The sequence below is a fragment of the Nelumbo lutea genome, chromosome 6 (assembly GCF_056320005.1).
Source record: "Nelumbo lutea isolate HS-2025 chromosome 6, American lotus-T2T, whole genome shotgun sequence".
NCBI lineage: Eukaryota > Viridiplantae > Streptophyta > Magnoliopsida > Proteales > Nelumbonaceae > Nelumbo > Nelumbo lutea.
The window spans coordinates 26,676,256-26,703,928 of record NC_142689.1 but is presented as its reverse complement, the minus strand read 5'-3'; the positions used below and the strand labels follow the sequence as shown (position 1 = coordinate 26,703,928).

General features: G+C 39.5%; 1 protein-coding gene across 4 annotated transcripts; it reads right to left on the bottom strand.

The window, feature by feature from the left end:
• Positions 1-248: 248 nt before the first annotated feature.
• LOC148848112 (uncharacterized) lies at positions 249-26,741 on the bottom strand. Of its 4 annotated transcripts, none has more exons than XR_016100392.1 (4): positions 26,495-26,741; positions 2,090-2,354; positions 1,121-1,296; positions 249-938 (listed from the first exon to the last, which is right to left on the bottom strand). XR_016100392.1 is itself a non-coding variant. In XM_088948549.1 (4 exons), exons 1-4 carry the CDS (start codon positions 26,574-26,576, stop codon positions 692-694), a joined length of 492 nt encoding a protein of 163 aa, XP_088804675.1. In that variant the 5' UTR covers positions 26,577-26,715; the 3' UTR covers positions 572-691. The 4 variants fall into 4 exon arrangements, 1 of the variants encoding a protein (XP_088804675.1); XR_016100394.1 differs by having other exon boundaries at positions 249-698; positions 1,121-1,266; positions 26,495-26,695; XM_088948549.1 differs by having other exon boundaries at positions 572-698; positions 1,121-1,258; positions 26,495-26,715.
• Positions 26,742-27,673: the final 932 nt, after the last annotated feature.

Below are 27,673 nucleotides of genomic sequence, written 5' to 3'. Positions count from 1 at the left end.
ATGGGCTTCATCCAGCCCTCTAATGCTGGTATGTCTAAACAGAACGCTTTCGCATTTATTTTAGGACTAGATATGTTATAGGATTGACATTATTGAACAGAAAAATCTGTCCATCTTTTTGTTAATCCCATTGGGGCCCATAGACTTATTAAATCCATTCAACAAATTAGGGATTTTGTCAATTTCCAATGTCAATCAAGTCCGTTTTGAATGTTTTGAAGTGGCAACTGTCAGCTCTTAACCCACACTTACTAGAACAGTTAGATTTTTGCATGTATTACTAGATGATGAAATTAAACTAATACAGAAATGAAGCACCTAAATTATTTCGGGTCAAATAATTGAGAAGAATATGAACAGCTTTATAAGAGTACAACATCCAGAGATGAGGATATGGGCATCTTGAAAATATGAACTAGAGCCATGAGAATCCTCAAATGAGAAACTTAACCTTAGATTCGCGGGGGCTCTCATATGCTTGTTGATGTTCCCTGGGCCCCTCAAGTCGCACAAATGTTGGCTGGGACCCACTTAGAGCCCATAGACTTGGTCAGGATCAATGACAGCACATGTGAACATTCGTGGGGCCCTCCATGTGGGTTTAACAGTCAGCATGCCACGTGATGGTCTGTGTATGTACGTGCGTGTCCCCTTCTGATGCATCCACACAATTCTCCAGCTGAGCCCCAGGTCATCGTCTGGAGAAATATCCCATGTAATATATCCATGCTGAAATAAATGCAAGCAGTTTGCGCATCTAACCAGATGGTGGCTGGAATTGAGACAACCCTCCATGGCTCCATGGCCTCCATCTCCGTTGTCTATTTTTGTGGATAAACAAAATGGATGGTGGAGAAAGGCACTTTTCTTGGATAGGATAGCCATGCAATCTCTTTTGCAATGAAGATCGGTCCCCATTCCAGTAAGGGTGAATGGCTCTTTTGCCCGCCCGATCAGTATAAAATAGATTTATGCCGGATGATAATAGAAAGCAGGACCCATCAATCACCGCTCAACAATAAAGAAGATGCTGATGTATTCTGAAATAATTCATAGGTCTACTATTGTTCTACCAAATCCTAATTTCATCAATAATTCAGGGTAAGTGATTCAGAAATACCTGCACACATGAGATGCATTGATGGATCCTTTTGTGAGAAAGCAATTATTTTTTCCTTCTTTCTTTCTATACCCAGTTTCAGGATAGTCAGCAGCCATGGCCCCAAAAAAAGTGGTGAGATGAAAAGTTTTCATGTAACTGAAGAACTGAGCCCAACTCAATTAATCGAAACAAGCCTAGTTGAATTAAGTTAAATCAAATTGCAATTCTGCAGACTTGTCCATGACATTTATGAAAGAGAGAAATTCATAACAATAAAAGGTTAGGTATGGATGCTTAATAGACTTGCATAAAAAAAATTTGAAGGGACATGCAGTTCTGAGCCAGTGACATTGTCCTCTCACAGGCCCCCCACAAGGTTAAAAACTTACACGCCACACCTCCCCCCCACCAAAAAAAAAAAAAATGCCACCCCAAGATGCTTATATTTAGACTGGATCAGCAATACACAGGTTCCCTCACTAACAGTCAAACAGGAGCTTCTTACTACAATTTAAGGCTGAATAAAATCTGAAACCATCTTTTCAAGAACCAAGTGAATCCAGTGAGTTATGTCTGTCTCACATCAAGGTGCATAAGTGAATCAAAATCCTGGGCCACATCAGAAGGTGGACAAAGATATACAGAATGCTGGGCAATGGCCTCCACCCTGCAGTGATTCAAACTAACACCCATAGACAATGAACCTGGCAGAAAAATGCATGCACCAAGGTACCCTCTTCTCCAGAAAAACCAAAGCCGAAGAAAATTACTCAGATCACTTTGTCTAAAATCAAAGCAAACGGGGAAGGAACCCTCCAATTGTCCTTTAAACAGGCCTGTTACATTTAAAGCAATTACTTTCACCTTTCCCCTTTTGTCTCCACATAAAAATGAGCTATACGTCTCCTTTTCCCTTTAAATACATTGCCGAGCATGTTAATCAAATCTATTTAACTTAACTGGACTTCATCTGAGCAATCCACATACCTCTTTGACATGGCAATCAGATTGTCTCTGGGAACAAGACCAAGAACTATCAAGTATCTGATGTTGTACAGAACCATCAATATCAACATCGCCAAGTTGTCAAAGTTATCCCTTGTGACACCAAAGAGTTGCATCAATCCAGAACATATCAGTCCACCAATGGAACTATCTCCATTTGAAATGGACATTGGGATGGCAAACAAAGTTGCCTCCACGCCCCTTGACATATTCTTGCTGCTAAGACAAGTACAGGGATGAAGGACGCCTGCAAAGTTCTGTAACCTTTAGCATTTCCTCCACTTGCCTTAATTTTTCAAAAAAGGAAATGCGTTTAGAAGTGGAAAAAGAAAAGTTGTCAGTTGTAAGCAGCCTAGATATCATCTTAGTATTTGCTTAGTTTTTTTTTTATATATTTTATCAGCAATATAATGAAGTTAACGTTGAAGTTAATGGAAGCCTTGTCAAAATATGAAGATGACTTCAGACAAAGTCTAGTTGATCTAACCTAGTTTCAGAACAGACTAGATAAGACAATGTCAATCCCTTGAAATTTGATAACCACATTCAGTTGATGAAAAAAGCTATTAATATATTTTTCACGTCCTATCCTAGTTCAAACGTTGCATCTGAAACCATTGCAACTTCCAAAGCTTTATTACAGACATGCAATAACATTCTGAAACCAGATTCTGTACTCAAGATGGAAATCTTTTGATAGGTACATGTAAAAGATTGTATTATATTATAAAAGAAAGAAAGGATTTCCTCCCCATACGCAGCATTAGTGGCCCGCCTATATGTATGAGTAGATGTACAAGGATTAGCAAAAAAGATAAAACAAAAGAGGGACCATACATTATGGATGAATGGTAGTAAATAAGTTTTATTTCAATTGATGAAAGAAAGCTATCAGAGGAATGCTAGTAACCAAGTTTACACAACTCTTGGTTTTCTCCACCCTACAGACAAGGTGGGACCCATAAAAGACATGTCCTACTTTGTCTTGTAGTGTGTCTTTTCATGGGTTCCATTATCTATGCAGAGAATAAGAATATAAAACCTCCATAAACTAGTTCACTAGAATTCCTCTTTATTATGTTCAGTCATTCATCTCTAAACCAAAATCATTGATTCTCAAGTGGTTCATTGATGTAGCAGTCACTGGTCTCAAGTGGTCCATTCATAAATCGGCCATAGTGAAGCCCGTGAAAAAAAAATTGGCAAAAATTAAGGCCCAAATGACTCCAGTAGGGCTTATAGGGCTTATGACCCTAATAACTTCAAGAGAAGGCAAGATTATTAGGGCCAGCTGTCTTAGCTCCCTACATTCATACCAATTTTGGAGTTTGTGCCTCTTCCCCTACATCCTATTATAGAGTGGCATATCTAAGTACCGAAATTTTCTATTTTCTGTTTAACTTTTTCATTATTTTTTTGTTGATTTTAATTCATTTGCTTTTAGTAGGTTTCAAGGAACCATTCAACCATTCAACCTAAATGTTTTATTCTCTGACGCACACACACCCCTGATGTGAAATCCCATCAGGCTTGAAGCATGGACAAGCAAAGGCCGAACCATACCTTGTGCTGAAATTTAATTACTTATAACGGGGACAACGAGGATTGAACACTAAACCACATAGTAAAACAGACTATAATACCATGCCAAAGAACCGTTCAACCTAAAAGCTTAAGCTGTTAGGTGAGGTCCCTGAATAGGTTTTATTCTCTAACAGTAGGAATAGTAATGGTTGTAGTAGTTATATACTAAGACTTGATGTTTAAGCGCCCTAGTAGGAGCCACATGGTTTTTTCTTATTGTTCTGAGTAACTAACAGTTTTATTTAAATTTCTTAATGTTATCTTGGAAATCCTCAAAGGTCTACCCAACCCTGCTGGATAGGTTATAATACAAATGTTATTGTTTACACCAAATTCTGGCCAATGTCAACTAGGCACTAGCTAGAGAGGGTACACCTCACCTTTTTCTGAGTGTGTCAGTCACTTGGGGTTCTGATATTTCAATGTACTAGAATTGCCCTCATTTCACTAACGAAATGAACAAAGAAACTGTAATCTACTGTTTCACTTTTCTTCCTCTCCCAAGCATTCTTCTCTTCCATTGGCTCTTTACCTTTTGCATGCTGTAATCTAACCACCTATTACTTGAAATGTTAACCAATAATAAGGTATTTTGGCCAATTTTCTTCTATAATGGCATTCTCAATTATTGATCAAAGAAATATTCAAGGTAATCATTCAACTTGCCTCTTTTACATTTTTTTTTGTCTTTTCACTTCATTTTCTTTCATTCTAGTAATTAACCGAATCAATAGTGCACTATATTTTCCCTTATTCTTTTTGTTTATTTCATTTTACTCATTTTATTTATGGATTCAACATAAATTTAGAAGCAAGTATAGTTCTTTAGTTGGTTTGCAGAAAAAATAGGTAAAGGAAAAACAATAATAGCTTAAAATGGTGGGTCCAATAGTTGGAGAAATTAAGTAGCCATCGTATTTGTATTTATACCTACTATCAAATGCATATATAAACTTTAGACTAAACACAACATTAAAAATTAAAGCAAGTTGTCATGAGTAGGATATGGGTTTTGGACTTTGTTTTCATATCTTGTTATACTTGAGGGATTATGTTAGATGGATCTTACCTAAAAAATGCCTGATGCTAAAAATAAACACGGTTAACTTTTGAACCATTTACTCCATAATTTACTTTATGAAAACTTGACGGATTGCATGGTCCAAATTTATGCATCAAAACTGTGAAGTTGCACCATGCTATGCATCAAAACTGTGAAGTTGCATCATGCCATGATCTGATTTTATTTTAATCTAAAAGAGGTGAGAAGTACCTTAAGATGGATTAGATCATGTGAATATGGAATATATATGACACATTTGACAAGATGCATCGTTTTGAAAAAATAGGTGACATTTGGCATGCTTAGAAAGACAGGAATAGTTTGGTCATTGAGAAGGAACCAATTTGTAGCTTCTGAGAACTAGACAGCTTTTATGTTCTTATTAATGAGATGAGAGCAATTCTGGTATTTCAGAAACATCAGAACCAAAAGTGACTGACACTTAGAAAAAGGTAGGACGCTTCCCATTTTTCAAAATTGGGATGTGCCCAAATCACCCCTTAATGGCAAATTTATAATTTTTGGGTGTTTTGAATGCTACTATTTTGGTTGGAGTTTTTTTTTTTATAATTTGTTTTCTAATTTTTAGGTGTCTCAGGAATAGGGCTAAGTTTCAGTCTTCTACACATTAACTATTTTTAGCAGAAATCAAATGTATTATTTATGGTAATTTTTGAAATTACTACTTATAGTAATTTCATAATTATTATTTATAGAAAATGTGATATACTATTTTTAGTCATTTCTGCTTTCTCTATCTACATTAAGTTAGTTTTAGTATGATTAGTAATGAGTAATTAAAGTTATTTTAGGAGTTAAATCCTTATCTAAGTTTCCCCATGGGTTATCTTTTGGGTTGCCTTCGGCCTAAAGTGGTTAGAATTTGTTTTGAGTCTTGGAAATTTGGTAATTGGATCAATAAAGAGACTTGAGTTCTTATATTAGTTTATGAATAAAGACATTGTATTTGAATCTGAAGAGTGATATTAATGAAACGAAAGGTTTCTTTTGGAGTTACCAATTAGTCATAATGTGTTATCTTATTCTTTCTCTCTCTCCTCTCAATATTTCTTCTAAAGGTGAAATCTTTTTTCTCCTTCTCCATCTCAGATCTGAATCTCTTCATCATATAATTCAGATCTTTTATTGTCCCTCTTCATCCCACCATGCTCACCATGGTAGGATTTTCTCCTTCTTGTCCAGTCGTCCTACATAGCCTCTTTCATCCATCCAAGTGTAAATTTGGTAGCTTCTAAGACCCCTTAAAAGACACATAGAACATTTTTTTTTGAAAGGTAAGGTAAAGATTTCATTGAAGGAAGAGGAAAAAGACACAGGATATTAGACACTAGAATTGCATCAGACCACCCATTAGGATCCATGTAGCAAGTTTCATCATGGGATGAGAAATAAAAAAGCAATTAACCTGAATTTTAATCAGAAATTTATGATTGGAAGTGTAGAAGTAAGATTCAGAGCAAGAGGAGAAGAGAATAGACAAGAGATAGAAAAAAGGGTTATGGTAGTCAAAGGATCGTGAAATCTCATAGCCCCCTCATCAAACTTTATTAGTTGTAATTACTAAAAAGGAAATCACATGAATACCTTTAATAGGGTGGCTGCACAACTAAAGAAATAAATGAACCAAGCAATGGTAGGCCCGTTATGAATAAGGCCCATGAGCACAAAATAAAAGGAAGAAATATCAGGCCAGCCCAATATCCCAGCACTCCCCCTTAAGCTAAGCATAGATGTTAATCACGCCCAGCTTGCTTACATACTATTGTAGCTTGTGCTTTGGAACCCTTTTTGTTAGGACATCAGCCAATTGTAACTCAGACACAATGAATGGTAGACAAACTTCTCCAGATGCAACTCTCTCCCCTATGAAATGTCTATCTACCTCAATATGTTTTGTTCTATCGTGTTGAATGAGATTATAGGCTATGTTGGTAGTCACTTGATTATCATAGTACAACATCATTGACTTATCATAGACAACACCCAGCTTGTCCAAGACAGATCAATCATAGCAGCTCAAATACACCATGTTTTGTTCTGCTTCAGTTGAAGACCAGGCCACTACTGATTGTTTCTTACTCTAAGAAATTAGAGATTTCTAACAACTAAAGTACAATGCCTAGATGTAGACCTTTTATCATTAATACTGTTTTCTCTATTGCTACAGTAGTCCGAACCAGTAGAAGAGGAGAAGAAGAAGAAGAAGAAGAAGAAGATGATGAAAGAACAGTCAAACATAATAGGTTAAACCCTATTAGCCGACCCTTAATATTGATTAGGCTCTAATTAGTAGTATAAAGGCTAAACTGCCCCCACTTAAGTATGGGACAGGAAGTCTCTGTAAAGACTACCACATAAGCACATAACTTAACAGAAGTCAATTGACTAATCTACCCTTATTCGGCTAGCTCTAACACTCTCCCTAAGCTTAAGCCTTTTGTAAACAAATCTACCCACCGATCACCTGAGCCCACATGTTTTGTGCTTTTCTCTCCAATAAGGACCTTCTCCCTCACAAAGTGGCAATCAATCTCTATGTGTTTTGTTCTCTCATGAACAAAAGGGTTGGATGAAATGTGGAGTGCCCGATTTCTTGTAGGAGATTCCTCAACCATACTAATTCACATATAGTGTGTGCCATGGCTCTGTACTCGGCTTCAGCACTGCTTCTAGCCACAACCGTCTGCTTCTTACTCTTCCATGTCACAAGATTTCCTCCAAGAAATGTGCAATAACTTGTAGTAGATCTTCTATCAGACATAGAGCCTGCCCAATCTGCATCTATATACCCAATTACTTCAAGTTTTCCTCCTGGTTTGTACAAAAATCCACGGCCCAGAGCTCCCTTCAGGTACCTTACAATTCTAAGAACTGCATCCCAGTAAGGTATACGAGGGTTCTGCATAAATTGGCTCACCACACTAACTGCAAAGGAGATGTCTGGTCTCGTGATAGTCAAATAGTTCAGCTTCCCCACTAGCCGTCTATACCTTCTAGGATCATCAAATATTTCCCTTGTATCACTGCTCAACTTAACATTTGGTTCCATAGGAGTTTCAGCCGGTTTTGCACCTAACAGTCATGTTTCATCCAGTAGATCAAGAACGTATTTTCTTTGGCACAAGTTTACACCTTGTTTTGATCTAGCAACTTCTATACCCAAGAAATACTTTAATGTCCCAAGGTCTTTTGTTTGAAAATGATTTTGCAGAAAGACCTTTAGTTTATTGATCCCCAATTTGTCACTACCAGTTATGACAATATCATTCACGTAGACCACTAATAAAATCTTTCCGACTTCTGAATCATAGTTGAACACTGAGTGGTCAACCTGGCATTGTTTCATTCCAAAATTCTTCACCACTTCACTAAACTTCCCAAACCAAGCACGAGGCGATTGTTTCAACCCATAAATTGCCCTTTTCAGTCTGCACACCTTACCATCTTCCCCATGAGCAACAAACCCAGGTGGTTGCTCCATATATACTTCCTCCATAAGGTCACCATGAAGGAAGGCATTTTTAATGTTAAGTTGAAACAAGGGCCAATCATGCATAACTGCCAGGGAAATTAACACACGGACAAAGCCAATCTTAGCCACTAGAGAGAAGGTCTCCACATAGTCTACTCCATACAACTTTGAATAACCTTTAGCAACAAGTCTGGCCTTCAGACGCTCCACGCTACCATCTGGCAAGTATTTAACAGTATACACCCATTTACAACCCACAACATGCTTACCAGGTGGAAGAGTAGTGAGCTCCCATGTGTGAGTATGCTGAAGGGCAGAGAGTTCCTCCTCCGTTGCCTGTCGCCACCCAGGTGAGCTAAGAGACTCTTGGACATTCTTAGGTATAGAAATAGATGACAAATAGTGAAACAAACTGGCGATGTGAGGCGGAAAGGCGAGATACTGAAACAAAATTGGAAATGAGATGGAGGGTACAACTACGTTTACCTTTTCGTAAAGCAATGGGTAAATCAAGTCCTGAGGGTTCACGGACAGGAGCAACAACAGGATCCGTAGACAAGGTAGAAGCTGGAGGAGGAGCCAGTGTTTGTCGATGACTATACAAGTGCCGGATCGGTGGTCGTTCAGTAGGGATCTGCACGGGAGGAGGTGAAAGGTCAATCCCAACAGAAACACTCGGAACGGGATCATGGACTGGAAGAGGAAGAGGAAGCAAAGGTGGAGACACAGATACTTCAGGTCCCGAGAAGAAGGGGACAGACTCAAAAAATGTGACATCAGGACAGACATAGCACTTCCGAGTAATGGGATTGTAACACTTGTACCCTTTTTTAGTCCGAGAGTAGCCAAGAAAGACACACTTAATGGAGTGTGCATCCAGCTTGTCTATTCCAGGACTCAGATTGTGAACAAAGCACACATAGTCAAAGATACGAGGTGTTAATGGAAAGAGAGACAATGTGAGGAACAAGATAGAGAAGGGAGACCGACCATGAAGAATGAAGGATGGCATCCGATTAATGAGGAAATACGTAGTAAGTACAACATCACTCCAAAACCGTTTAGGAACACTCATATGATGAAGAATAGACCGAACAGTTTCAAGGAGATGGCGGTTCTTTTGTTTAGCCACCTCATTTTGTTGAGGAGTGGATGCACATGAAGTTTGATGAATGATGCCACGCTGTTCTAAATACTGTTGAAAGGAAGTAAGAAAGTATTCACGACCATTATCTGAACGAAGAACTTTGATTGGAATACCAAATTGTGTACGTATTTCAGCATGAAATTTTTGAAAAATGGAAAATAATTCACTCATTTCTTTCATTAAGTAAATCCATGTCATCATTGAACAATCATCAATAAAAGTGACAAAATACTTGTAACCATTATAAGACTCTATTTTGATCGGGCCCCAAACATCTGAATGAACCAAAGCAAAAGGACTCAACATACGACTTTCAACTCTAGGACTGAAGGGAACACGACGATGTTTCTCATACTAACACGACTCACTGTAACGACGACAAATGACTCAAAGACGGAACCAGTATCTTGAGTGCCTTGAGAGATGGATGTCCCAGTCGACAATGCCACTGTAGAGGAGTGAGAGAAGTCTGAAGCACAACTGACGATCCACCACCGCCAAGGTAATACAATCCACCAGCCTCATGCCCCCCACCAATCTTCTTCCCCGTCTTGAGATCCTGAAAAACACAAAAGGAAGGGAAAAATGTAATAGATTAAGAGTCTTGGTTAATTTACTAACAGACATAAGATTGAATGAAAATTTGGGGACATATAGAACAGATGATAAAGAAAGAAAAGCCATGTCAACATTACCAACACCACAAATGGGAGAAGAGGAACCATTGGCAAGGGTAACAGTTTGAGATGTGGAAGTTTCAGAGAGGGACGAGAACACACTTGGAGTCCCGGTCATGTGATCAGAGGCTCCAGAGTCAATAATCCAAGGAGAGGGTTTGGATGACAGACAAGCTATACCTGAGTGGGCAAGGGTGGCAGTAGTATGTTGTGAAGTAGTCTGGAGGAACCGCTCATACTCATCACGCGGTACACTCACCATCTCCTTCCCGGAAACAGATGTAGATGTGGAAGGAGTTAGATCTGCCTGTTGGTTATCACTGACATCAACCCCACCAACTACAGCATGATTGGCCCATGTAGAATGAGGGCCATGGAGATCATAACAGTAATTTACCGAATGTCCGTCCCTGCCACAATGGGTACACTTCCTTGTAGAGTTACTTTTTCCTTTGCCACAACCTCCCCCTGAGTCATGACCACCACCACGGCCAAATACGGAACCACCACGACCTCCTCGGGAGGCATGTCCTCCCCCTTTAGTACCATGTCCACCTCCTCTGGCTATCACAAATGCTGATCTGTCAGACTGTGTGGGATTCTCTGTAGGTCCCAAAGAAATCCTACGAAGTCGTGCAAACACTTCCTCAAGTGTAGGAAGAGTAGAGCCCCCTAATATTTGGGCCCTAACTGGTTCATATTCTGATTTCAACCCCACTAAGAACCTAGTAACATCTAGTTGTTCCCTCTGTTGTTGCTGAACCTTAACATCTGGAGTGAGGGGATGATAGACATTGAGTTCATTTCTGAGGTTCTTCATACTGGCATAGTACTCTTCTAGGGTTTTATTCCCTTGCTGCAGATCAAAATACTCCTGATAGAGCTGATATACATTTGTAGTATTATCTTGCCCAGAATATAGCTTCTTGGCATGTTCCCATATGTCCTTATCTGTATCTAAGAACATAAAATTGGCACTTATTTTGGGTTCCATATTATTCCATAACCATGTCTTAATTTGGGCATCTTCCTGTTCCCAATCATCAAACCCTGAAGAGTCAGCTGGTGGTTTATCTTCCTTCACATGCTTCACTTTCCTCTTTGCCTTGAGAAAAACTTCTACCGACTTAATTGAATTCATCTGTACACCCAGATAGTCAGAGGGAAACACCACACTAGGTTTCTGATCACTACAGCCATTTCCAGTAGCTGCCATGATGCTTTTCCAATGCTGCTTCTAATCTGAATTCCCAGTCACCAACTAAGTACTGCTGTTAGGAGTTTGATGTTCCAGAAACTACAGCAGTCCCCAAACACAATGATAGGTACACAAGCTTTTGTTCTTGTTCACACCACTACTGATTTCACAAAACCATGAATCATACTGACATTAATTCAGCATTTACTGACCACATACAAGCCCTCTTACGGCTACTCAACAGAGATTGTGCATCACAAGCACCACCACACAGCCATAGCTGTCACACATGGTGCAGATCTGTCTAACCTTTTTCAGAGAGCACTACAAGTCCAAAGAAAACTCAACTAGTGCCACTGTAGTACCCCTTACACCATTCGGCCACCTGCAGTAACCCTTTTTCCAAGAACCAAGGCAACAAACAACCTAGTTCTCTAGGTTCTGATCAGTCCTCACAGATTTTTTTAAGACTTTCAACCCAGAAATATCAACAGCACTAAAAAAGGAGGTAACCAACCTTCTTTTGAGAGCTTCGGTCAACCATTCACTGCTGAAGTTGTTCTCTTGAAAAAAAAAAAAAAACAGGTTCTGCGCAGAGAAAGAGGAACTGAGGTGTTCTCAAACCTAGGCCGAACCTGTGTTCTCCATTGTCAGCCCAGAAAGAAGAAAAAGAAGAGGCCACAAATAGAAAGGAGCAGGTCACAAATCTGTGAGGAGATTAGAGGGCAACGTCCTGCTCTGATACCATGTTTTCTCTGTTGGTACAGTAGTCCGAACCAGTAGAAGAGGAAAAGAAGAAGAAGAAGAAGAAGAAGAAGAAGAAGAAGAAGATGAAAGAACAGTCGAACATAATAGGTTAAACCCTATTAGCCGACCCTTAATATTGATTAGGCTCTAATTAGTAGTATTAAGACTAAACTGCCCCACTTAAGTATGGGACAGGAAGTCTCTATAAAGACTGCCACATAAGCACATAACTTAACAGAAGTCAATTGACTAATCTATCCTTATTCGGCTAGCTCTAACAAATACAAATTGCCCAATCAACATTTGGAAGCTTTTAATCTCAAATGCCCATGATTGGCAAATAGAATCCCTTTCCTTGGTGACCTCTTCAAGTAGCATAAGACTCACTTTGCGGCAACCAAACGAGTGTCTCTAGCTACATGAATAAGCTAGCTACTCACACTTACTACATAGGAAATATCAGGCCTTGTCATGCAAAGGTATTGCAACTTCCCTACAAGTTTCTGAAACACTCCCCTATCATTTAACAATTCACCTTCAGTAGTAGAGAGCTTATAGTTCAAGTCTATATAAGCAGAGACAAGCTTAACACCAAGTTTCCCAGTTTCCACTAGCAAATCAAACACATATTTCCTATGGGAATTGTTGAGTTGGGCCTAGTTGTTTTTATTCTTATTTTAAGTTATTTAGTTAAGAAGTTGTTGGGCTTTAGGCCCATTAGTTTATGTTTTTAAGTTGTGACTGTTCAGCTACATTAGTAGTCACCCTACTAACGGCATTCTTGTAATATCTCATCCTTCAAGTTAAGTATAAATTATAATGAGGGGTTGGCGGCTAGGGTTAGTCTAAGAATCCTGGTTGACTTCCTCCTCTTTTCTTCTCTACTGCTGAAATCTTCATCTTCCTCCTCTTTTCCTTCACAAGGAATTCAACTAAATCTGCAATCAGTGATTTCTACTTGGTCTCAGAGCAGGCCGAAGGTTCCTTGAGTTGTTTTCTCATGCAGCCCTAGATCGGCTGACTGCATGGTGATTTAAGAGGATGATCAATGATCTCAGCCCAGTTTTTGGATTTTTTGGTGGATCTGTTTGCCCTGTTGCTGGTCTAGGGTTTTTCATCAAAATCAGGAAAAACCGGAGAAAGGGAAAAAGTCATGTTTCTGTTGGACTCTTCAATTTTGACCTAGGAAGTGGCGCCCTAATTGTTTAGGGTTCCTTAGAGCTTTTTGTAAGGGGCAGTTCAAGTCCTACCTGATTTGGAGGCTTCTAGAGAGAGTGGCTGCCTCTTCTCTCTTTTCTCCCGTCCCGCAAAAAAGGAATCTTTTGTGGGAAGACAGTCTAGGACACCAGAAATGTGTTGTTGGTTCCAGAAGTGTTTCGTTTGATCTTCTTGCATATTTCAGTTATTTTCTTTACACTTTTTGAGAAGCATGGAGTTGAAAATAAGCCCGGGAGTGAAATGGGACCAATGGAAGGAAGTGTTGGAGACCTCTTCGGAACTGGGACCATTACTACAGTTAGGTTGGATGGTGCAAATTACTTAGAATGGTCACAATCTGCAAAGATGGTCATTGGTGCTCGTGGGAAATTAGGGTATATCACTGGTGAAGAAGTGAAACCCGAAACTAGCAACTCTCGGTGTGTACAGGAGAATTATATGGTGATGACTTGGTTGTGTAATTCCAAGTTGCCCCATATAAGTAAAATTTTTTTATGGGAAAATACAACTAAGGAAATATGGGATGGGGTTGCAGAAACCTATTCACAGAGGGAGAATGTTGTTAGGGCTTATCAGTTGAAAAATCAGATTATTTCTACAAGGTAGGGAGATAGACCTATTGCAGCCTAATTTTCAGCCCTTAAAACCCTGTGGCAGGAGATTGACCATTTAGAGACATTTGCTTGGGAAACCAACAAGGATGCAGCTACCTATCAAAAACATTTAGAGAAGTATAGGGTGTTTGAGTTTCTTGCAAGCCTTAATCCTGAGTATGATATTGCAAGACAACATCTTCTTTCCAGGGACAGTGTTACCCTCTCCCAGGCATATGGCTTTGTGTCAGGGGAGGAGAGCAGGAGAGATGTGATGATGAAAAATCTTGTTTTTGATTAGTCTGCCATGGTGAGTACTGTGAAACCTAAACAAAGTGGAGATCGGGGTGGCAGTGAAATCAAGAAGGAAGATAAAAGAGATTTGATCTATGACTACTATAAGAAACCTAAACACACAAGAGATACTTGCTGGAAGCTTCACCCACATCTTGTGCCAACTAGACTGAAAAATAAGAAGGGAAATGCTCACATGGCAGTTACTGGTGACATTCTGGCCCCTCTTACTGCAGTTGCTCTGGAGTCTGTTGCAGTTGTTGCAGTAAGGGCCAAACTTGAGAGGTATGGGCAACTTCTGAACTAGCAGGATACAGCCAGTTCCAGTTCAGCAACAAGCGGAAAGCAAGGTACAGGTGGTACTGGTGGAGTCCACTCTACTTCCTTTGCTCACACAGGTAGTTCACACGTCACTGCAAATTATGTTTCTACTTCAAATAAGGAGGGACCTCCTTGGATTATAGATTCTGGAGTCTCAGAGCACATGACCCATAGTTTTACTATTTTTTCCTCTTACCAGCACTGTTCTGGCAGAGATAGGGTCTCCACAGCTAATGGATCCCATGTTCCCATTGCTGAGAAGGGATCTGTCAAGATTAGCGATTCTATTTCCCTTCCCTTTGTCCTTCATGTTCCCAGATTGAGCACTAATTTGTTATCTGTTAATAGTTTGATTAAGAACCTGAACTACTCAGTAATTTTTTCTCCTGGACATTGTATTTTGCAAGATCTAGATTCAAAGAGGACGATTGGGAGTGGTCGTGAAGTGAATGGGATCTACCTCCTAGATGTGCTTCCTCCTCATCAGAGTCATCATGTTAGCAGGGATAGTGAGTCAGGGTCTGTGGGTCAAATTATGCTTTGGCATAATCGTTTGGGCCATTTACCTTTTTCTTCTTTGAGTCTTTTGTTTCCAAAACTTTTTGAGTCTGTTAGTTTGTCGTCTGGAGTGTGAAGGTTGTCAACTTGGAAAGCATTGTAGACATTCATTTAAACCTAGTAATAAAAGGTGTTCTTCTTTTGATGTTATTCATTCTGATGTGTAGGGACCTTACCATGTTCCTTCTATGGGAGGCTATCGATATTTTCTCTTATTTGTGGATGATTTCTCACGATACTCTTGGATTTACCTGATTAGATCCCACGACGAAATACCATCCTTGGTGAGGCAATTTCATCAGATGGTGCTAACACAATTCGGAACAAGAACAAAGGTGTTCAAATCAGACAATGCCAGGGAATATTTTGAAAAACACCTTGCCTCATATCTGTTAGAATATGGTGTTGTCCATCAGAGCAGTTGTCCCTATGGTCCACAGCAGAATGGTGTTGCATAAAGGAAGAACAGACACATTGTTGAGATTGCAAGAAGCATGATGATCACATCTACAGTTCCAGTTCGGTTTTGGGGTGATGCAGTTCTCACAGCAGTATATCTAATTAACAGGGTGCCCTCTCGTATACTTGGATTCAGCACCCCATTTAGTCTCCTTTTTCCTGAGGGGGAGATGTTTCATATTCCTCTCAGGGTGTTTGGGTGTGTTTGCTTTGCACATATCCTTGGTCCTCACTACTCGAAGCTTGATCCCAAGGCAAAGAAGTGTGTCTTCCTTGGATATGTAGAAAATCAGAAAGGGTACTGCTGCTATGATCTAGTCTCTGGGAGCCGGTATGTTACCATGGATGCCACATTTTTTGAATCCACATACTTCTTCTCAAAGAATCCTTCTCAGGGGGAGTGTTTTGGGGAAGTGAGTCAGTAGTCTATTCCTCTCCCAGTTCTAGTCCCTGTGTCTACTCCTGTGCTTGACCCTCCTGTGTCACTTACCTTACCACCTCCTTTGCGTCCTGCTTCTCAGCATTATTTACAACAGAGACTTCACAAGGAGGTTGATTCCACTACAGCAGAACTCACATCACTTCCTGTTGGTTCCTTGGAGACTCCAGATTCAGCTGACATGGATTCAGGTATTCCTCTTGGTCCCATTACTATTTCAGTTCCCATTGATTCTACTAACCCTGTTACAGATAACCTCGATCTTCCTATTGCTCTCAAAAAAGGGAAGAGAAAGTGTACTATTCATTGTATTTCACAGTACTTATCCTACAGTAGACTTTCTCCTTCCTACCGTGCTTTTCTTTCCTCTCTTGACTCTGTGTCTATACCCAAGGGTGTTAGCGAGGCCCTCTCCAAACCTGAGTGGAAGACAACTATGCAGGAAGAGATGGAAGCTTTGATTAAAAATCAGACATGGGACATTGTGAATCTACCAGAGGGCAAGGAGACAGTTGGATGCAGATGGGTTTACACAATAAAATATAAGGTAGATGAAAGTATAGAAAGGTACAAGGCAAGACTTGTTGCAAAAGGGTACACACAGACCTATGGCATTGATTACTTAGAGACCTTTGCACCAGTTGCAAAGATGACCTCTGTTCGGATATTTCTTTCTCTTGCTGCCTCATACTCTTGGCCCTTGTTTCAACTTGATGTGAAGAATGCTTTCCTAAATGGGGATTTGCAAGAGGAAGTGTATATGGATCTTCCTGCTGGCTTCTACAGTGATGTTGAAAAGGAAAAGGTATGCAGGCTTAAGAAGTCACTTTATGGCTTGAAACAATCTCCCAGAGCATGGTTTGACAGATTCAGAACGGCCTTGATTCCTTTTGGCTACACTCAGACTCAATCCAATCATACCTTGTTTGTGAAGCGAAGGAGATCTTTGGTGTCGGTCCTAATTGTTTATGTGGATGATATTGTTGTCACGGGGAATGACCTAAGTGAGATTGATTGTCTGAAAAAGGAATCTACATAAAGAATTTGAAATTAAGAATCTTGGAGAACTAAGATACTTCTTAGACATTGAAGTTGCAAGATCAAAATATGAAATTTTTATCTCTCAAAGGAAGTATGTCTTGGATCTTCTTCAAGAGACAGGGAAGCTTGGAACGAAGGCAATCAGTACCCCTATTGATCAGAACCATAGAATCAACGCATCAGAAGGTGAGCCAGTAAAGGACATTGGGAGATATCAGAGACTTGTGGGTCAGCTGCTATACTTGTGTATGACAAGACCAGACATTTCCTATGCAGTAAGTGTGGTAAGTCAATACATGCATGCTCCACGAGTCTAGCATTGGGAGGCAGTTGACAGGATTCTTGCTTATCTGAAGGGACACCCAGGCATGAGGCATATTGTTTACTGATCATGGACAGTTGAAACTAGAGGCTTATATAGATGCAAATTGGGCAAGATGCCTTGATGACAAGAGATCAACTTCAAGAGTGTGCACCCTTGTTGGGGGTAACCTTGTCTCATGGAAGAGTAAGAAACAAACAGTGGTGGCAAGATCAAATGCTGGCTGAATACAAGGCCATGGCACATGGAGTTTCAGAACTTCTCTGGATCCGTTCCCTATTAGAAGAAATTGGTGTACAGGTAGAAGAACCTATGATGTTGTACTGTGATAACCAAGCAGCAATTAACATTGCCCATAACCCAGTCCAACATGACCGAACTAAGCACATTGAAGTGGATAGACATTTTATCAGAGAAAGAGTGACTTCTGGAGAAGTTTGTCTTCCATACATTGCTTCTGATCTGCAGCTTGCTGATGTTCTCACAAAAGGTGTTGCAAAGAACAGGCTGGAGCATGATCTACGCAAGTTGGGAATGTGTGACATTTACTCCCAACTTGAGGGGGAATGTTGAGTTGGGCCTAGTTGTTTTTATTCTTATTTTAAGTTAGTTAGGAAGTTGTTAGGCTTTAGGCCCAATAGTTTATGTTTATAAGTTGTGACTGTTCAGCTACATTAGTAGCCACCCTACTAAGGGCATCCTTGTAATATCTCATCCTTTAAGTTAAGTAGGGGTTGGCGGCTAGGGTTAATCTAAGAATCCCGGTTGACTTCCTACTCTTTTCTCCTCTTTTCTTCTCTACTGCTGAAATCTTCATCTTCCTCCTCTTTCCCTTCACAAGGAATTCAACTAAATCTGCAATTAGTGATTTCTACTGGAATAAAGATAACATCCTTAGAGCAAGCAACCTCAATTCCCAACAGATACCACAATTTACCCAAGTTCTTTATTCCAAATTTTGTGCTAAGAAAGTGTTTTAAGTTAGTCAATTTCTTATGCATCATCACCAATAACTACAATATGATCAACATAAACTACAAGTATAGTCACCAAAGTATCTCTCCTCTTCACAAAGAGGATATGATCTAACTAGGTCTAAGGACTAAAACATAACCAAATTTCACCATGGCATTATGGAATCTCTTAAGCCAAGCTTAAGGTGACTGTTTGAGCCAATAGAAAGATTTCTTCAACTTGTGGTCACATCATTGAACAGATTGTCTACGGACCCTGTTGGTGCTGGACAAACCTTGGATTCCATGTACTACTTCAAATCAACTCCAGATTGTTCCATTGATCCCAGGACAAGACAGAAATACTGCTGTAAACAATAATTGTCAATACCGGCTTCAAACTCTTGACATATAGTTAAGAAATCAACTCAAAGCTAAGGTTTCACCAACCCTGCAACCTGGGAGAAACCTAAAAACACCTAGCCACTCCAACTAGCTTCAATACAAGGTATTCCAATGCAAGTTGATCTCTAAAGTGATTCAAAAGAAATCCAAAAAAGGTAGAGTGCCAGCCCCAATCAGCCCCTTTGGTGTGTAACTCAAAACAGGCCCGATCTCTCCAGTTCATCTTGATCTTGGGCAGCAACTTAAACAACAGGTTCTAAGCCTTGAAAGCCCATACACCTTACTGGTCCTAGAGATATATGGTTCCTTTTAGGGAGAAAATAAGAGAGTTCTTTCTCTAATACCAAGATGAGAAATAAAACAGCAATAAACCTGAACTTTAATCAAGAAAATTATGGTTGGAAGTGTAGAGGTAAGATTCAGAGAAAGCGGGAAGAGAGAGAAAAAGGGTTATGGGAGTCAAAGGATCGTGACATCTCCCAGCCCCCTAATTGAACTTTATTAGTTGTAAAAGAACCAAGCAATAGTAGGAGTAGGCCCATTATGAACAAGGCCCATAAACATAAAATAAAAGGAAGCAATATCAGGTCGACCCAACAGCTCAACAATTTAAAATGTTGGCATATTTCTTAATATTTTCATGACATATTTCCACTTTCAATAGGTACTACTAACATGAAATATTTCTGGAATTGGAATGTTCCCCAGTGCCTTCACACTTTTATATCATTTTCAATAGATTCTACTTTGTTAATGAATATCAATTTAAAGTTTTCAATTTACACGTTGTTAAGTCCTTAAATTTGCTGGACTGGGAGCAGGTTATTAAGATACTCCCAGTCACAGCTTAAAAAAATAATAATAAAGAAGAGAAAAGGGCTTTCTTATAAGCCCAATCAATCCTATTGGTGGGCTGAAACATTTTAATAAAGAAAGGGGCCTGCAGTCTAGTTTAGTGAACAACAGGCCCCAAGTTATTTGGGCTTATTTATAATGCAATAAGCATTTAATGGGCTTGCAGTAGAGCCCATTTAGTGGAACAGCAGGCCCTAAAAGAATATGTCCATTTTATTTAATTTCTTGTGAGGTGTCCCACTTATTTATGAGGGGATGCCACTTGTCCTATTCTAACAAGAGGAATATTTTCCCTCCTTTAACCACTTGAAGTGGGGGGACACATGTCACCCTAGGGGAGAGAGTTATTTTCCCTCCTCTAACCACTTTAAGTGGGGGGACACATGTCACCCCAGGAAGAAGGATTTGTCTTCCCTCCTATAACCACTTGAAGTGGGGGAGGACACATGTCACCCTAGGAAGAAGGAGTTATTTTTCCTCCTCTAACCACTTGAAATGGGGGGACACTTGTCACCTTAGGAAGGAAAAGTTTTCTTTTCCCTCCTTAACCCATTTTAAGTGGGCTGACACTTAGCACCCCAAGAAAAGAGGAGTGGGGAGTTACTTAACCACCTCCCTCCTCTATATCAACCCCTCTCCTACAAGGAGAAGAAGCTAATGCCTTTTTTGTTGGCTATTACTAATTGATTTGCAGGATTTCTAGCATTAAGAAACAAGTGCGAAGAGAAAAGAGAAGAAGATTGGTGTGGAGAGCATAAAAGAAAAAGGAAGAAGAAGGTAGGGAATCTTGTGTTCTTCCTACACTTCTTCAATATGATACTCCTTGTGCTTCTCACATGAGATGGAAGCCCATATTCTATCAATTCCTCTTCACCCCTTTCTTTCTTCATTTTATTTTTTCTTTTCTTCCTTGTTTCATATTGAAATACATGTAAGGAGACAACCATCTACAGCCTTGTCCATGAAACTTGGCTGATTATGGTTCCTTACAACCTACTAACCTATGTGTAAGGGGAAAAACCATGTACAGCCTTGTTCATGAAACTTGGCTGATTATGGTTCCTCACAGCATGATAGTGCACACAACCATAATTTAAAGGCCATTTGTAGCCTTATTGATGAAATATGCTTTTTATGATACCTATTTACTTGTTATGCATACAATGTTTGCTTCTTCATATGCTGGTTTTCCCTCAAATAAAGAGGGAATATATACCAGAATTTTCAAAGGAAAATTCTGTAGAAAATTCATACTTAGTTTAGTCTCTATTCATTGGTACTTCTGAATCAGAATCAGAAGGTTTTCTCTGCCCCTAGCAGAGACATAATTAAGGGAATATCTATGTGATTTCCCGAATGGGGATTACCCAAATAACAAAAAACCCAGTTATTAGTCTAATTGGGTGAATTATGCTATGTGAGAAATTATACTAAAAAAAATTTCCACTAACACATGTACATAAATATTATCAAAATAATTTAATTTAATATGATCCTTTACTCTTCAAAGTTCAAACCCATTCCTTAGTCATTATGAATTCAGCCAAGTCCTCTGGGCCCACCTTTTTAGCATCTTCGGAGCACTAGAGTATTCCCCTTGTCCACTAGTGAGTCATTTCTTGGTTTGCAGATTAAGGGCTTTAGTTAGAGGGGAAAGATGCTGTGGGGACTTTTTCCGTTTTGTGGTTTTCTAGATAGACTGAAGTTAAAGGAACGGTCAAATTTTTTATAACCATCCATTGACCTCATAGGTGGTGCTCCACAAGGCAATTGGCATTTCTTATTCTTGGATCAGTTTACAAAAAGTTCATGGATGTACCTTACTCTAAATATTTTGTTTATGACTCATTGTATGTGCAACATAGATATATGATATGTTGATGGCTGAACATTTAATTGCCAATTATATAGCACCCGATTGTTCACAGGTCAAAGACTTGTATATCTTTACACTCATACATATGTCATATACAAGATACTTTTCATTCTAAATTTTTACATAAAAAAAAAAAGTGAAGCATTTATTAGTCACATATAGCTCATTACAGAGTACTTTGGCTATATGTTGATTTTTTTTTTTCTTTTGAATGACTACACAACAGGGGCAGCCCATCCCCCAACCCAGGTGCAGGCAGGAATCAATCCCAAGTCTCTACTATGACCAGCAGGAGGCCTTACCAACCCGCTGGTTGGCCATATGTTGACTTTGCTTGGCTTGTTTGCTAAACACTCATGGGGGGGGAGGGGATACGATGTTCATGGATAATGGCTTCAAGCACAATGAAATAAGCTTTGTACACACCAAGTACTTGATTGTGAGACAAATTTCTGCTGAGAACCAAGATCTAGATGTATAAACATGGATATAAATATTCTGTGGGAGGGACCTTGTTGTTTGGGGGGAGATTTCAATGTCATAAGATATACAAATGAAACAAATAACCCAAACCATACCATAATCACTAGTATGAGGAGGTTTAATGCCCTGGTAGAGTCTCTAGAGCTAAAAGAACCCCACCTTTTGCAAGCCTCTTTTACCTGGTCCAACCTTCAGGAAAACCAAGTTTGTCCGAAGCTGGATAGATTTCTGTTCTCTGTAGAGTGGGAGGAACTTTGGGGAAACCTAGTCTTGAAAGCACTTCCTAGGGTAACCTCCGATCACTGTCCTCTAAGCCTTAGCCAAGAGCACTCTTTTGGGGGTCCCACTCCTTTTAGATTTGAAAACATGTGATTGGAAGTCCCAAAGTTCATTGAAAAAATAAAGGAGTGGTGGATGGAAGATAGGATCAATGCCAACAACAGAGGGGTGAGATTCATGAAAAAATTAAAGAGGTTGAAAGAAAGGATTAATAAGGAAGAATTGAAGAAAAAAAGGAATTAATTGCTAAAAGGATAGAGGAGTTAGATTGTAAGGAAGCCCAGAGAGCGTGTAATGAGGAGGAAAGATCGGAAAGATGGCGCCTAAAGGTGGAATTAGAGGAGATTTTGAGAAAGGAGGAAATTTCCTGGAGCCAAAAATCGAGATGTAAATGGCTTTTGGAGAGTGATGGGAAGAAAACATTTTTTTTACTCAGTGGCAAATGGAAGAAGAAAGAAAAATCAAATTTCTAGCATTGAATCTGAAGGCCAGATGTTAACTTTAGAGGAAAAAATTACAAAGACCTTTGTGGATCATTTTAAATCACTGTTTTCCACTGTAGGTGAAAGAATCATGGAGTTAGAGGATCTGAATTGGTCTAGAGTGCCAGAAGCCCTCCTAGAAAGGCACTTCAGTGTGGAAGAGGTTCATGAGGCAATTTTCTCAATGGAGAGATCCAAAGCCCTTGGACCTGATGGTTTCTCAATGGATTTTTTTCAGGATTGTTTAGAAATAATAAAATTTGATTCGATGGAAGTCTTCACTGAGTTCCACATCAAAGGGAAGATTTCACCAGGAGCAAATGCAACCTTCATAGCCCTAGTGCCCAACGAAAAAGGTGCCAAATCTCCAAAGGATTATAGACCAATAAGCCTAGTGGGTAGCTTGTACAAAATCATTGCTAAAGCCCTAGCGGGATGTTTTAAGAGCATCTTGCCCTAGGTAATCTCTCAAAATCAGGGAGCCTTTGTAGAAGGGAGACAAATAATTAATCAGATTCTTGTGGCAAATGAATGTGTAGCAGAAAGGAAAAAACAAGGAGGCAAAGGCTTAATTTGTAATTAGATCTAGAGAAAGCCTATGATATGGTGGATTCGTCCTTTCTCCTAGGTTTACTAGAAAAGGTTGGGTTGGTAGAAGATGGAAAAATGGATCAAAGGTTGTATTAGTTCAGCTCATTTCTCAATTCTAGTCAATGGTGTGGCAAAAGATTTCTTCCCGGCAAAAAGAGGGCTAAGGCAAGGAGATCCCATTTCCCCCTTCCTTTTCACCCTAGTTGTGGAGGTGCTAAGTAGGCTGATTATAAATGCTGACCTAGAAAACCAGTTTAGAGAGTGGAGACTAGGAAGAAATCAGGTTGTGGTAACCCACTTGCAGTTTGCAGATGACATAATCATATTTTGTGAGGACTACTCAGAATCCAACTTAAGAAACTTGAAGGTCCTAATAGAACATTTTCAGAGAGTCTCGGGGGGGACCCGAGAGCAGACAACTTTTGGAAACCCATAATAGAAAGGTTTTCTAGGAAGCTAGCCATGTGGAAGAGGAACTACATTTCCATGGGGGAAGAATCACTTTGATTAGATCCACTCTAGCCAACCTACCCACCTATTACCTATCCACCTTTAGAATCTCGATAAAAATTGCAAAGCAATTGGAAAAAATAGTGAGAGATTTCTTGTGGGAGCCGGGAGATGAAAAGAAAGGCCATCGGGTAAAATGGGAACAGGTATGTAAAGGCAAGGACCAAGGAGGATATATATATATACATACATATTTGTATATATAACATTTGTATAGATATTTTGCATACATATTTACATACATACATACATAAATATATGTATATATATTTGCATAAATACATTTATATATGTATAATTTTAGAGTGGGTTCATTGAAACATGAACAATAATAACCCCGCCTATTTCCCATCTCCCTCCTTCCCCACCCAGATTTCTGGCTTTTAGCCTTCCGTTAAGTCATTCTCCCCCCCCCCCAGCTGTCTCCCTTCATACAAGCCACTTATCCTGACTTTGGCCAGTTGTACCTCCCTATTGTAAGGAACTTCCACCTCATCTTCTCCTCTTTCCAATTGACCATTCGACTCCTCTTCATGTCTGCCTCCTCCTCTACTCTACAACCAGACAACCCTCCAACTTCCCCTGCCCCAACTCCGTCTTCCTTTGTCTCCTCTTCTTCATTGAATCTTCTATCCATCACATCCCTTTCCTCCACCTTCCAAAACGACCCATTGGCACCTTCAACAATTATTCTCAATTCAAAGAGTTCCACTACAAGTTCAAGTTCTAATCTATTTGGAATTGTAGTGGAATCCTTAACTTCGACCAATATCCTCGCCATGTCAAGCTTCTCCCAGGTCCTATTCCTGTCATCAAATTTCAAGAATCTACCACAACATCTAGAAATTTCTCCAAAAGTCAAAATACTCTAAGCATGCAATGGGAATGTGGGATGCCTACCACTCCAATCCACACTGCCATATTCCTTCTGTCTACAACTATTTCTCCAACTGCTAGGAACTACTAGTCCAACCTTAAATCAAAACCTCTTTCTTTTGTTTTCTCTATTTCCAACACCCACTTTACATACTGCCTAGTGCTTGCTATGAAACATGAACAATAATAACCCCGCATTCAATTTTCTCCCCCCCATCACTTTCTTTCTTCCCCATTCTAACACCACCCAAGCTTCCATTTTTTCCATCTCATAATCCTTTGCCACCACTTTTCCTACAAGACTCGCATGTAAAATTCTCATTCACTCCATCTTTCCTGCCTTCCTAATATCCACAAGAAGTTTTGTAGTGTGACCAATCAAAAAAGCTAGTTCATAGTGTGTTAATGTAAGGAGGAAAAGCCACCAATCAAAAAAAAATGGAAGGAGATCACCTTCAAGCTGTTAGTAGGAAATTTGAAAACTCACCACTCTTTGTATCTCTTAGTATGGTCCTTTTCTCTTCTTTTGACTTAGATTATCATATTCAAATCCGAAGTTTTGGTGGATATTTTTGCATCAGATATTTATTTCAAGTTCTGAAAAGGTTGCCCTCCATTTCTCTCTACCCAGCCAAGAAGATATGGATTCTATATGTCCTGTGACTCCTGTCTATGATGTGTGCTCCCATGTGGGTAGCATCAAAAGGAAGGTGAACAGGTGTGATGTTTTCCAACAAAGAAGTCACTGCTTCAAATATGCATTGCCAAGAACCTGTCCGTTTCTATGGAAGTAATCCATTAACCACACATTGCATTGCCTAATCACTGAGATTGTCCAATATGTTCTCCTAATCCCTTTTAGAGTAAACATGGAGACTCATAGTGATGATCATTCTTTGTGGGCTGTGGGCGGAAAGAAGTAGCCACACTTGCCAAGGGAGAGTATTATATAATCCATCTAGTACGGAGAGGATAATCTCCTATCTCACCTTGTGGTTTTAAACACAGAAGAATTCAGGGGCATTAATTAAACAATACATGGTGGATCTAACAAGCTATTGCTATTTATCTATTTATGCACCCCCAGATGCATTTATAACGTTGGGATTCATTGGTACTTTCATTTCTCAATATGATATCCTTCTTGCATGATTATGTAATGCTTACTCACTAAAAGTTGAAGTAATGGCTTTACTGCCAGGTCTGGATTGCAAAGACTAGAGGTTTAGTCAGGGGCGGAGCCAAGGGGGACCCAGAGTAGCCATGGCCCCCCTATGACCCAGAAAACTCCACAATTCCATGTATATTTTTCCCTTCTCCCCACTCCCCATCCAATGGTTGCCCCCCCCCCCCCCTCCCCCAATTCACTTAGGTTTTGGCCCCCCATAAAAATTTCTAGCTCTGCCCTTGGGTTTAGTCCAATGGTGATGGGAGGTGATTCGAGCAACGCAACTATTTAGATGGACAAGGGGAGAAGTCGTGGGGTCACGGAAGCTTGCCGAGCGTCAGTCTATATGGAGTGGCCGATAGCCTAGCTAAATTGGAGAGCGGTGAAGCCCAGCTCTATTCCATAGTAAAACTCCTTTTAGGGGCCTGGTTTTGCTCACAGGTCCTGCTTTTCAGAAATCATGTAAAGGCTAATAGTCATCCTTCATTTTAATACATTTTATTAACAAAATGTTACAGTATGCACATAAAACTGCATTTGCATGAGCAATTAGAGTTGCCCATTTAACTTAGTTAACAATTTGGGTCGTTATTTGTTTCACCCAACTGTTCTGTTGCATCAAATGATGAGTATGAACATTAAATTTTAATCAAATTCCATGTTAACATTTTAACAAGCAGGAGAAGAGCTAAATAATGGAATACCCGAATTAAATTAACTGAAAATTCGTAAAATGCAGAAAAAGTGAAACTCACGAGTTCTAGAATCGGGATAAGGTTCATCATCTTCATTCTCTCGCTGGATAGACGGGGCTAGAGCGGAAACAATGATTGACATGTCTTTGTCTGACCGTTGACATCGTAATTTCCGGTGAGTTCGTTTAGAGGAACTGGAGAACTGGATTCATGTATCTGGTCCTCAGCTGCTCAGCAGGCTTGCGACAACGGGAGAAGAGAGAAAGGGCGGGTAGGGGTTCGAGTTGGACTACATAACTGCATGTACAATTAGATCGTTTTTTGGTACTTTCCATTTTCACACCCCCAAACGGATCGGATCTCGTCAGATACGTCGTACAGCAAACGTAGGGGTGACATTTGATCTGATCCAACCCGAATCCGATCTGAGCTTTTGTACGGGTTGGGCCCGAATTTTCGAGCTTTGGGCTGGGCCACAAAATCTTAGGCCTGACTCAACCTGAATCCGTCCGAAGAAATACATACATGTATTTATTGTTAATTCATTCTACTTCTAAATTGGGATTAAAGCTCGGTGAAAGATGATTGTATAAAAAGATAAGCATAAAATCTTTTAAACCCAACCAACCTACCTAGTCCGATCCAATCCAATATAAATCCAGGCTTGACCTCGAGTTGAGCCAGGACCAAGTTGCATCTTAAGCTGTGTTTGGTTGCAGTGCAAATTTATTTGTATTAATACAAATGTATGGGAGTGCAAATGTAAAAAATGCAAATTCTTATTTAATTTTGTTTTGGATTTTACTTTATTCTGTCTCATGTCTTGATTTATTTTATTTGTATTGCAGTCAAACAAAATAAGTTAAAATTTGAAACAAAAGTATATCATTTGCACTATCATAGTTTTGCATCAGTACAAATTTATTTGCATTGCAACCAAACACAGTCCTAAGGCTATATGCCTAGGTTGACCTCCAACCCAATCCACCCAAATTGCACCCCCTACCCAAAGTCCTCTAATGGATCGGATCAAATCAAATACATCAAGATTGAAATTTTATTTCTTGACATATGGGATATTGAACAACATCAATAAATTTATATAAAAATTAAAAACAACACAAAAAACATGAACTATAATGGAAAATGGGAAAAGAAAGTTTCTCTAAATCACAAATTTAACAAAATTCTGAACAATTTTAATATTAAAAAAAATGTTTTATATATGAAAAGTCAAAA